This window comes from Fusarium vanettenii (genome assembly GCF_000151355.1).
Source record: "Fusarium vanettenii 77-13-4 chromosome 8 genomic scaffold NECHAsca_10_chr8_2_0, whole genome shotgun sequence".
NCBI lineage: Eukaryota > Fungi > Ascomycota > Sordariomycetes > Hypocreales > Nectriaceae > Fusarium > Fusarium vanettenii.
This window is the reverse complement of record NW_003315874.1, coordinates 1,123,645-1,135,207: the sequence shown is the minus strand read 5'-3', so window position 1 is coordinate 1,135,207 and position 11,563 is coordinate 1,123,645. Positions and strand designations below refer to the sequence as shown.

The window sequence follows — 11,563 nt, the reverse complement described above, 5'->3', positions numbered from 1 at the left end:
CCCCATCCTATCGCTGTCCTGATCCGCCCCCTCATGCATGGGGATCAGGCAGCCAAAACACCAGCTCCTGGTCAGCTGTAGCGAAAAAGTTGAAGCGAGGGTTGAAGCCTAGCACGGAGGCCTCCCTCTTGTCAGGCAGCGTCCAGCTTGGCTCAAGGACCTTGTTGTCGCCTGGGGCCGTCATGCTATCCCAGACCAACACATCCTTCTTGGAACCGCTGAGGATATACCGGCCATCAGGGGTAAAGCAGCATTCACCACTGCTCTCAAACGTAGTTCCATCAGTCGAAGCGCCAGATACTGCCTCGCCAACCGCCAGCCGTTTTGTCCCTCCGTTTGGCTTGCGCAGGTATGCCTTGAGCGTGCCCTCAAAGGCGTCGAGCAGGAAATGTCCATTACCACGAGTTCCAACAAGCAATGACTTTCCATCATTAGAGAACTCGAGTTTTGTCCACCCCTTAACAAGACACTGCGAATCCACCCGCCGGCACTGCTCCACGACATCAACCGTTGCGAAGGGGGCCTTGTCGTAGTTGCGCGCATCATAAAGCAAGACCGTGCCGCTGCTTGGGCAGGCCACGGCAAAGACAGTGCCAGAAGGGTCGTAGGCGGCGAGGTAGGGGGATCGGAGGAATAATTGGCCCTGACAGTTCTTGGTCTGCGTGTCCCATAGGCGCACCGTATTGTCTCGAGAACAGGAGATGAAATTGTCGCTTCCAGGGTGAACGGACAGGCAAGTTACGCTGCCTTCGTGACCTTCGAAGTAGCGGATAAACGAGTTGTCGTGCGTCGCAAGGTATCGGATCGCATCTAACAGCAAGAATCAACATCACATGTTCCTCGGAGTTGGTCTGGCGAGGTAAGGTCGGGTACCATTTTGCTTGGTGCTGGCATAGATGATGCTTGAGCCTGTGTGAGTGAACTTGGCGAGCTTGACGCCATACTTTTTGCTGAGCAAGCTCTTGTCATGACGACCCTCCTTGACATTGTAGATCTGGATCGTCTCGTCGCTGGCTGAGGTCATGATAAGCTCGCCTTCGTCGTCGAAATCGATCGATAGCACATGAGGCTGAGGGCGTCCGTCCTTGATATCATCGCGGCGAAACAGCTATGGGAAGCGTAGAGAGATTAGAACTCAGTCGTGGAAGACAAACAAAGGGTCGTACCTTGGTAGGACGAAAGTTGGATATCACATCGGAGAGGTTGGAGACAGAGGCGGTGGCGCCAATGGTTCGATGAATGTTGAGGGAAGAGCCGTTGGGGGTGTTCGACCGGTCGATATCCATAGGCGTGGAAGCCATGATGGGCTACGAAGCTGCAGGCGCAGATCGAGGTACTAAGCTGTGCCAACAAAGTGAACAGCTCGAGGGACAAAGCCCACGGAGCGCGTGGACGATGCGAGGATCCAATCGCACAGATCGCAAGGGCTGAAGCAAAGAACCAAAGGCTCAGTGGCCCAATCGCTGTAAGTCAAAGGTTCTAGCGCATGCGAAGCGTAATGTATCGACCTGGGGGTGACGTCTGGAGGGCGGGTTCGCGGTTACTTTGGCCCGAGTGTGATGGTGTTGATGGATGGAATTGGATCTTTCCGCAGATGGAGCTAACCACGCCGAGAGCCAACGGCAGCAGCTGGAGGGGTGCAGGAGGTCTCAGTGCTGCGGGGTGCAGCCCAGGCACCATAGGCGACGGCCATCTCAAGGCCACCACGGCTTGCCCGTCAGGCTGTGGACCCCTGAAGAAGCGCCCAGGCATGGAACCTGAATTAATCCCATTGTAATCCCGCTGCCGCAAAGCTCTGTAACATGTCACAAGGCCCTGGAAATCAAGCCTTTGAGCATGGATCTGTCGACTGATGCAATGCATCTCGCTCGAGCGGATGCGATATTGCCTGTGACTGCGAGATGGTCGTGTGCAGTTCAGCACAGGCAGAGAAGCAATCCTACACCAGAATCTACTAAATCGGGTTCCTGGAGCGTCACATCTGCACATCCGTCATGAGCCGTAACAAGCCGAGCTTATCCCAATGATCAATAGCGCAAGACGAGCCATGTGTTGAATCGCCCACGACAGCTGTTTCGCTGTTCCCCTTGACCCTAGCGTGGAGTCTTTTCTTCTTCCTCCTTGCTCGACGATTCACCAAATCAGAGCTCGTCATTTGTCCCCAGTCAAAGGGGGAGTGGTCCTACTGACGCAAGGTGTGTGTGGCCCCCCCGTGGGCCCGCTTCCTCCCCCGCGAAAATCGCCGCCGAGGTCGGCACCTCGTTTCCCGGCCCCCGACCCCGGCGCGGGAACAGCACCAAAGAAAAAAAAATGCCCCCCCAAGATTGGATTGCGGTTGAGAACAACGGGTACTGCAGGACCGCCAGTACCCAGCCCAAGGCAGGCTTTGGGCATTGAGAGTGTGTGCCCGGGATAGAGGCATTGGATCGGAACGGTTCGCTAGAGATTAGTCGGCAATATCAGTCCCGATCTTCGTCAGCGGGAGCGTGTCTTACAAAGGCCTTAGTAGATCCCGAGTCAGATATATCCCCTACCTTAACCCCCCAGTCTGGCTCGCCCTCCAGAAGCTTGGTTCGCGTACAGCCCACCTTGAGTACTAGATGTACCTTTTTAGTGTAATTGCGCTGCAGGTGGTACCTCTGCGCTGACAATTTCTCGTGCTGCGATAGGGTCCGAAGCCGCCGGTGACGGCGTGAACCCTTCTTTTCTGCCCATCTTCCATCCCAAAACTTCCTCTCGCTTGCTCACTTTTCTTCTCTGCTCCTTTTAATCTTCTCGGATCTCTTGAGCTCCTCATTGCGGCCAATCGTCGACGCAGGTTCTCTCTCCCGAGCTCTCCGACCCTTCTAGGGAACTTTCCCTTCCTCTTCCACTCGCTTTCCTCTTCCTCTTCTCGACCGTTGGCCGCCTCCTGCGTCTGGAGAGCTCGGGGTCATGTCGACGACTGTTGGGTAAGGATACCTGCCTCAAGCTCGTCTGGGCGTCTTTTATGGCGTTCGAGGGTTTCTTGTTTGCGACTATGGCCTTTTTCTCTTGCTAACCGCGTCCCTCTGTAGCGCTTTTATCGCCGGTGGCATCGCCGCTTGCGGCGCCGTCACGGCGACCCATCCTTTTGAGACGGTCAAGATTCGGTAAATTCTCAGCCTCCAGAGTCTCGTCGCCAGTCGAATTCAATTCCAGCTGACTTGCGACCTTCCCTTTGTAGCATGCAATTGCAGGGCGAGCTCCAGAACAAGGGCCACCAGCCTCACCACTACCGCGGCCCGATCCACGGCGTGAGCGTCATTGTGCGCAACGAGGGTGTCCGTCGCATCTACCGCGGAATCGGCGCCGCCTACATCTACCAGGTCCTCCTCAATGGCTGTCGTCTAGGCTTCTACGAGCCCATGCGCCATGGCCTCGCGACTCTCTTCCTCAAGGATGGCAAGGCCCAGAACCTCGGCATCAACATGCTGTGCGGTGCCTCGTCGGGCGTCATCGGCGCCGCTGCCGGCAGCCCCTTCTTCCTCGTCAAGACCCGTCTTCAGAGCTACTCCGAGTTCCGGCCAGTTGGTACCCAACATCATTACCGAGGCGCATGGCATGGTTTCAAGTCCATTTACGGCAGCGAGGGTATCACCGGTCTCTACCGCGGCGTGCGAGCTGCTATGATCCGAACCGCCTTTGGTAGCTCCGTTCAGCTCCCTACCTACTTCTTTGCGAAGCGCCGTCTTGTTCGTCATCTTGGAATGGAAGAGGGTCCTGGTCTGCATCTTGCTTGCAGTGCCATGAGTGGTTTCGTCGTCTGCTGCGTCATGCATCCCCCTGGTTAGTTCTCCCGGTTAAACACTTCTCCACAGTCACTAACCTCTACTCTTACAGACACAGTCATGTCCCGTCTCTACAACCAAAACGGAAATCTGTACAAGGGCGTCATCGACTGTCTCTCCAAGACAATCCACTCCGAGGGTCTCTTTGCTCTGTACAAGGGTTTCCTGCCTCATCTCGCCCGAATCCTACCGCATACCATCCTGACCCTCAGTCTGGCGGAGCAAACAAACAAGCTGGTACGCAAGGTCGAGGATCGCCTTCTGCCCAGGGTGGAAATGGCAGCTTAAGGTGCTGTTGCGGGAGAGGTCTGAGGGTCGATTGGATACCAGAGCATAATGGCTCTTGTTACGATAGGAAGGGTGGATATTTCTCGAGTACTATTTTACATGGTCACTTTGGTTAGAAGACGGGAGCATCTGGCATTGCCTACCATATCTAGGCCACGGATCAGGCAATCAAAAGGCGGCGCGGCGCATCTTGGGGGGGTTTTCAGTCATATAGACACAGAGACACCAGAATAAATAACGGTGCTTTTTTATTGTTCATTTTAAGCTTCACCTTTATGTAAGCTTCTCCTACCCATGAATGGATCGCTTACACCCATAGCACAGCCGGCTCACGCCACTAGAACCAGATCCGTGGCCGGAATCATCTCCTATCTCGCCCGCCCATCGCGAGTCGCCTTCAGCATCAAGTGACATGCCGCAACTTCCACAGAAACTATTCCCCTGCGAGCGGTCCAGCTTCCCTGTTGTGCGGACAACGTTGGCGACGATACCAGAGTATCCTTCCTCAACACTTTGAAAGTATCGCGCCATCACCTCCTCGATGCTCATATCCTTGTGCGAGACTACATTGGCTGTGGCGTCGGCCTCATTTAAGGGTACAACTTCCTTGAGTGAAGGCACAAGGTCGATGTACTGTAGCATCTCGTTGCGAAAGATCTCGCGTAAGGGATAGTACACGGGAAACTCCAGTCGGCTGGTCTCCTGTACAGCGCCGTCCGGCGTCGTCTCATACTTGCACACCGCGGTCATCCCATCGGCGACCTGCAATGGAACTGCAAAGCCTCGTCCATTGGCAACCTCCGAAAGTGTCAAGGCGGCGAGGGCTGTGGTGCTGTGGCCGAGCAGAAGTGCTGAGCAAGAGCGCTCTATGGCAGTGTGAAGGAGGAGATGGCGGACGAGCTGACGGAGAATGTCGGCGCGCGATGTGACGGTTGGAAGAGCATCAAAAATCCTCCGGAGACGGGCGGCTGGGTCTTCATCTGGCGTGCCAGCATCCAGGGGTAAGGTTGACCAGTCTATGCTCTTGACAGAAAGGACATCTGTGAGAGGCACACACTCAAAGGTGGCATGCGGGAAGCGCTGACGATACTCATCGATGAGCTTCTTAGCAGGGGACTCTGCCCCCTGTGGTGACAGATCCGTGTCGATATGAACAATAATGGGTTCAAAAGGCGATGATGCCTTATTTGTTGAGTGGCGATGGGCGGTTTCATCAAGGATCTGGGCAAGAACACTTGATGAAGGGCCAAATGAAAGACCGGCCAAATATCGACGATGGACCGGTAACCTTGAGACACGGATATCTTTATGCATGGCACCGAGACGCTTGATCATCTTGTTGACGACATATTGGACAAAGCAATCACTGTGAGTGAGTCAGAGGGTGCCTCACAACGACATCTTGGAGAAAGGCCTTTGTGAAACTGGGGGGTAGTTACCGGCATGCAGGATCCTTTCGCAGACTAAACGGAGCATTCTCGGCCTTGCACCGCTTGCAAGGCCGGCTGGTGTCGGAGCTGGGCATCGGAGTCGGGGTCGGAGACGGGGACGGGATCCGGGTGGCTTATACAGGGTAGACCGGCCTCGTCGGTCTCGGAGGTTAAGTCTTCGAAATAGAGCGTCTAAAGCCTAGTTTGTATAGTATAAGAATTATTTTATCTTGGGTGATTGCCTTGGGGAACGAGTAAGATTGTTTGATGGGTTGGTTGGGCAGCAAGAAGGCGTGATGGAGTGAAGTTTGTGAAAAGTCGAAATTTTCGCCGCCGCCAACCGCTTGAGCTTACACACAGCAAATGCATCCCGAGAGTCAGTCATCACCAACCTGAAATCTATGGTATTACCAGCAAAAATCATAACACTAAAGAAACAGAGCTCGCCTTTTATGACCGATTCTTCAACAGTCACCAACAAATAGAAAATCAAGCTGCCTAATACCTTGTCGCACCCGATTACACGTGCAAAAAGCGGCTCACTTAGCTATCTCGTCTCTATTTACAAAGTGTTCATTCACTTGAGGGAAACCGAGTTAAGAACCCACCTTGGCTCATATTGCGGTTTCTATCTTTGAAGTACAAGGTGGGTAGCTTCGAATAAACCATGCGCCCACATGTAAGAGAGCATATTGATCCCACAAGTTTAGAAACCACACAGTCTGTCCGTCATTTGGCATCCATTTTGTGCTTCAATCGATTCTATGTCGAGTCTGCACGTTTAAGAAGCACAGAATGCTAGTTTTGAGAACCAAACAAACTGCCAAGTACATGGTCGTTGAAGTAGTCTCGATCCTTATTCCACGCCTTGACCAGAATCTCCTTGCCCACCTTGACCAGCCCGATGTTCTGCTCAGGGGTGCCCCATTCCGGCGTCTGGGAGCCGAAGCAAATTAGGTGAACACCGACGTGGATGATTGTGCGGTAGGCGAACTCATCGTCGACCGCGCCGTAGCCGTCAGCAAATGCCCTGATCAGCCACTCGCCAGCGTCGATATCCTTGTAGAGTTTCAGCTGCCAAAGTTCGGCAATCATCTGACCCAGGTCGAGAGGTCGAACGCCTAGTTCTGCCATCTCCCAGTCGACAATTCTGATGGGAGTCTGAGTGCCCTCTTGAATGGAGACATCAGGCAGCAAGACACTATTCTGTGATTAGCCATCTTCTAATCACACATCGTTGTCTTTTTGGCCAACTTACTTTCCGGTCCAAAAGTCACCGTGAATGACGTTTAGAGCAGTCTCATCCTCGAGCTCCTTAGCAGCCAAATCGCTGATGCCCTGGATAACATGCCTTGAATCACCAAGAATGGTCGCATGCTGATCCACCTTCTGCAGTAACTGCTGGTAGTTAATCATGTTCTTAAGAACCTGCATCTCCTTGTTCCCCGCAAAGACTTCTCGAAGCGCAGCTTGACCAGGCTCCTGACTCCAGGAGTGGAATGCGCGGAGCCAAGCACCGAGGCCGTGACCGAGCTGATCGCACTGAGGCTTGAACGACTCGGGAGTTGGGGCGGCGTAGTGCTTGAGAGTATAGTCCTTGAGGCTGACGGCGTTGGTGAGATACTCTTGGACCTGGGTATTGGTTTCTTTGTTGAAGTGATACACGGTGGGAGTTGATATGGCGCAGGACGGTGTTGTTGCAGGAGGGAGCGCAGCAAGATGGATGAGAGACTCTTGCTCGACGGCCTGTGGAAGCTATTAGAACGGTAATGGATGTGGTTATTTGCAAGTATACTTACACATCGCGATGTCGTCAGAGGAAAAGCAGGGTTAGTAGCAACATAGCCTTCACCCTGTTTAATCACCACACCGTCGGGGTATTCTGAGGAGGGGTTCTCGAGGGTGGCACGATACATGAAGTTGGCAGTACCACCCGAGAGTTTCTTGAGCGATGAGACGGCGAACGGTGTTCCCTGAAGGACCCGTTTCACCTTGTCTTGAATCTCGTTCTCGGTGTTGGCCATGATTATGGTGTTGGTGTAGTTCGTTGAGAGAGGTTCTGCGGGGTGACACAAACACGGCTCAGAAACAAGTTACTAAGGAATTGGCTGATCCTGCAACGGGACTCGAAGGAATGTTTCTGATACAATGATGCATTCGATAGACAGACTCATACTCTACTACTTATATACAGGTTTTTCCGAGGCTGGATATTGACAATACGGCCATCGGTGAGCATGAGCTGCCGGTGATACCGGAAATGTACAACCAACCAAGCCTGTGATTCGACAATGGCTCCATGCTGGGTCGAACACTCGCCGATGACTCAACAAAAGTCGTCAAAGGGCGTTTGCTAACCAGCAACGGCAAGAAACAAAATGCATGCGTAAAACCGAGGAAAACCAGAAGCAGCCGTAGGGTAAGTTGATATCATTGATGGAAGAGCCGCTCATGTTTGCCCCTGTAGCTGTAGCAGCAATGTTTCGCCTTGTTGACCATGCCCTGAACATCCCCCCCACCGGAATAGTTCGATACGACAGACGGGCGACAGGGAACAAGGGCCCTTTTCGCTGCTCTCATAATAGCCGCCAGTTATCGTCTCACAAACCCATGGGTTGGGAGAAGCGCCCTGTATCAGAATTAGCAACCGACCGACCGTCTGGCCGGGCCGGGCCTTGACCTTGGCCGTCCCGTTTTGGGTGCGCGCTCGGCCGGGCCATGCGCTGCTCATGCAGCCGCACGACAGCAGTCATCAATGGAGAGAACTCAAAGTGTCACTGCTTGCTTGCCTGGTCAAACTTTACAATATCCTGGTCTCGGGAGGCGCGGACGTCCATTGTTCGCTGCCTTGGTCAGCAGCTGCACAGCACAGCCTCTCTTCGTCCCAACATTAGGTAGAAGTCATTCACTGAGCAACCCCCAACAGGCACTGCCCAAAGGATTGGATGTCATCGCCGACGGGTCATGGAGGACGAGGCAAAAGTCGTCAACTGGCGGTAGGTACGTCAGACTGATCCCCGGCGGGCGCAACTTGGTCAGGGTCTCGACCTTGCGCCACCTGATGTAATGCCGCCTGGAGCTGTAGGGAGAGAGATCTGCTGGCTTCAACCCCTCATTCTTGGACTTACGAACACGGGCTCAACGTTCATGCCTAGAGTAGAGTAGAGTTCTCATGTACCGATGCTCCCGTCCGAGCTTGACAAGCCTCGTAGGCGACGCAATCTGCACCCAGAACTGAGCTTTCAGTAGCCTGGAGCTAGGTAGCTAATGACAGATTGATCTTGTGACCTGCTTTTCCCGATCTCATTTCTTAATGACCGATTCACAGTCTGTAGCCTTGACGCCGCCTCGTCCGCCCGCATCCGTGTCTGTCGACAAAAAGCACAGAGTGATTCGACACGAGCGCCTCCTCGCCGAAACGCCCCGGCCGCAGAAAAGCCTACTCTGTGCCAATGCATGACGGAGGGTTCCAACAGGTACTCTGGGGGTACGCTGCCCCAAACTGTAAATACTTGGCCCAGGCTCCGATTTTAGCAGCGATGCCAAGTATAGCCCTGGCTGGGCGCTCGTGCTGACAAGTACCTGCAGATCTGGGACTTGGCTTTTTTCTTAGCTAGGTTCCAGGTGCTTAGCAGGTGCTTAGGGGCCCCGTCATTCATTCTGGAGACCATCCTGCGACAAGACAACCTCCGCTTCCATGTCGATCAAAACACCTTCTCCTCCCCTTTCTCTCGTCTCGTCCCGTTTCGTTACATTCTCGACTTTCCTTGCTCAGTAAAAGCCGCATTCTACACTTGACCCTCTCCAGTTCTTGCATAATCATTCATCCCCTTCATCTCTTCTTGCCACCTTTTTTGCTTCACCTCCAACCTACTTCTCTCTCTCCTAAACCTTACTTCCTCAGCTCCTGTTGCTGTGCCTCCGTATTCGTACTCTAATAAACAACAACATCCCCCACGCACGCTGCGACAAACCAAACCACGCCCACTATTAGACACTGCGAAACCACTTGATCCAGACTCATCTCATCCGTCTCACCACATACGCCGGTATCACGTTCCACGCCCACCCGAATCGCCGCTTCGTCTTTCACCACCTTCTCTTCTCGTACCTGGATCCATCCTCCGTCCCAACGCTTACAACCCATCCCTGCTTGTAACCCCATCCCTTCGACTTCGACGGCCGAGGGGCCAATCCGTCTTGTCGCAGCCTTCACCGAGCTTTTTACTTGCCATCTACCGCTGATTTCTCGACCGACGACTATAACGATTTTTCGAGCGCTTCAATCTCTTGGCCTACGAATTTTTGGGAATTACTTTCGACCGTGCTTCCTCTGCGACGTTTCTATCTTGCCTCATGCGCATGGCATCGCCGTTACCCTTAGCCCCGAATTCAAATCATCCAGCTCCAAGCGAATAGTCAACTATGGCCGGAACACTCGTCGAGCGCCCTGCGATTCAGATGCAGACCTCACTCAACACCAAGTTCGATTTCTCCGCGCGACCTCGCAGCCATTCCAACATCGAAGCTGCATTCTCTCCCGTCAACAACGATGGCTGTTTCGACTTTGATCGTGTTGTGAAGAGTGGCTATGTGCAGAAGCGCACCCAAAAGACCAAGGTATGTGCTATCCTGAGTGTTCTCCTTGGCAATGTTTCGAGCATACCTCTCGTGCGCTCCTGACGGGCTACTCAAGTCCGACTGGGTCTAACCTCTGATTATAGAAGTGGAAGAGCGTCTTTCTTGTGCTACGACCTAACACCATCTCCCTGTACAAGACTGACAAGGAGGACCGTTTGCGACACCAAATCTACCTGTCGGATCTTACTGCCGTCGCCGAACTCAAAGACCCTAAGCACAAGCGCCAGAACGTATTTGGGCTCTTTTCGCCGTCCCGCAACTACCACTTCCAAGCGCAATCTGCCCAGGAGGCACAGGAATGGATCGCCTTGATTCGAAAGGATGCGCGCATCGACGAGGAGGAAGACGAGATGTTTCTGTCCAGCCCGAGAGTCACGCGACAGTCCCTGGGTGGCATGAACCCAGTTCCTATCAATGGTTCGCTGGATCGACTGGGCGAGAACGAGCGTTTCCTTTCAAGCTCTCCTGAGCCACTGGCCGCGTCAACCTCCAAGTTCGGCACTTCCGGGGGCAGGAGGAGATCATCTATACTCGAATCTTCCGGTTTGTCCGGCGCGGAGTTTGCGTCCCACTCCGATCTCTCCGATACCGAGGGTCTCCGCGCTCAAGATACCTCATTCGAAAGCTTCGCCGTTCAGTCGCACACCAGCCTCCCTCCGCCAGGCCCCATTCGCCAGCCGGGCATGGGTATTCGCTCCGCCAGCCAGACCAGCGTGTCCAACATTGACCAGGACCCAGACCGTGTCATCTGGCAGGGCTGGCTCTACTTTTTGCGCAACCGCAGTGGAATGCGCCAGTGGAAGGACATGTGGGCTGTACTCCGGCCCCGTAACCTTATCCTCTACAAGGATGAGTCTGAGTATACAGCTCGCTGGATCCTACCGCTTTCCTCGATTGTCAACGTTGTTGACATGGACCCCCTGAGCAAGAACAAGAGGCATTGCCTGCAGGTCATCACCGAGGAGAAGAGCTACCGCTTCTGCGCCCACGACGAGGATGCCCTCGTTCGTTGCATCGGCGCCTTCAAGAGCCTACTCGCCAAGCGCCGTGAACTCGAGGCCCGCGTTGTAGTGGTGCCTTCATGACCAAAGGCCCGCCGACCATGAACAATTAACAACAAGGCCTATGTGCCACGGGCCTCGACGAAACAGTAGCACCCTTGACGAATTACGACGCCCAACGTTTTCTTGTTTCTGTCTGATAGCGAACCACTTGATCTACTTGTCTACCTTTTGTTTGTTTAGCGAGACTGGCAAAAAGAGGAGGGATATCCCATGCTTTTGGAGGAGTTTTCTTTTTTTCGTTTGTTCCCACATAGCGCCTGTCCATACGCAAGACCTGCTTCATTTTGTATCCATAGTACATACCTATCAATGATATCCACCATACCTAGCA

At 53.7% G+C, this 11,563-nt stretch overlaps 5 protein-coding genes across 5 annotated transcripts; 2 read left to right on the top strand and 3 right to left on the bottom strand.

Moving 5' to 3' along the window:
• Nucleotides 1–31: 31 nt before the first annotated feature.
• On the bottom strand, nt 32–1,301 carry SWDB2101 (histone H3 methyltransferase complex and RNA cleavage factor II complex, subunit SWD2; the record flags this gene model as incomplete). The annotated part of the gene is made up of 3 exons (XM_003048775.1): nt 32–743; nt 834–1,108; nt 1,167–1,301. 3 exons carry the CDS (start codon nt 1,299–1,301, stop codon nt 32–34), a joined length of 1,122 nt encoding a protein of 373 aa, XP_003048821.1.
• Nucleotides 1,302–2,934: 1,633 nt separating this feature from the next.
• On the top strand, nt 2,935–4,097 carry NECHADRAFT_95627 (uncharacterized protein; the record flags this gene model as incomplete). Its single annotated transcript, XM_003048962.1, has 4 exons — nt 2,935–2,951; nt 3,057–3,131; nt 3,206–3,807; nt 3,862–4,097. The coding sequence occupies 4 exons, from the start codon at nt 2,935–2,937 to the stop codon at nt 4,095–4,097; spliced, it is 930 nt and encodes a 309-aa protein (XP_003049008.1).
• Nucleotides 4,098–4,322: 225 nt separating this feature from the next.
• On the bottom strand, nt 4,323–5,622 carry NECHADRAFT_62936 (uncharacterized protein; the record flags this gene model as incomplete). Its single annotated transcript, XM_003048774.1, has 2 exons — nt 4,323–5,463; nt 5,537–5,622. The coding sequence occupies 2 exons, from the start codon at nt 5,620–5,622 to the stop codon at nt 4,386–4,388; spliced, it is 1,164 nt and encodes a 387-aa protein (XP_003048820.1). The 3' UTR covers nt 4,323–4,385.
• A 503-nt stretch (nt 5,623–6,125) lies between these two features.
• NECHADRAFT_71201 (uncharacterized protein) lies at nt 6,126–7,664 on the bottom strand. The gene is made up of 3 exons (XM_003048773.1): nt 7,327–7,664; nt 6,786–7,273; nt 6,126–6,728 (listed from the first exon to the last, which is right to left on the bottom strand). The coding sequence occupies exons 1-3, from the start codon at nt 7,549–7,551 to the stop codon at nt 6,326–6,328; spliced, it is 1,116 nt and encodes a 371-aa protein (XP_003048819.1). The 5' UTR covers nt 7,552–7,664; the 3' UTR covers nt 6,126–6,325.
• A 2,324-nt stretch (nt 7,665–9,988) lies between these two features.
• NECHADRAFT_71197 (uncharacterized protein) lies at nt 9,989–11,562 on the top strand (the record flags this gene model as incomplete). The annotated part of the gene is made up of 2 exons (XM_003048961.1): nt 9,989–10,165; nt 10,255–11,562. 2 exons carry the CDS (start codon nt 9,989–9,991, stop codon nt 11,251–11,253), a joined length of 1,176 nt encoding a protein of 391 aa, XP_003049007.1. The 3' UTR covers nt 11,254–11,562.
• Between the last annotated feature and the right edge of the window lies 1 nt (nt 11,563).

Excerpts from the sequence above, each read along its gene's own strand:
- NECHADRAFT_71201 (XM_003048773.1), bottom strand. The coding sequence starts at position 7,551 with ATGGCCAACACCGAGAACGAGATTCAAGACAAGGTGAAACGGGTCCTT. Across the intron at positions 7,274-7,326 it reads CTCTGACGACATCGCGATGT|GCCGTCGAGCAAGAGTCTCT; the intron begins GTAAGTATACTT and ends TAGCTTCCACAG. Across the intron at positions 6,729-6,785 it reads GGTGACTTTTGGACCGGAAA|TGTCTTGCTGCCTGATGTCT; the intron begins GTAAGTTGGCCA and ends ATCACAGAATAG.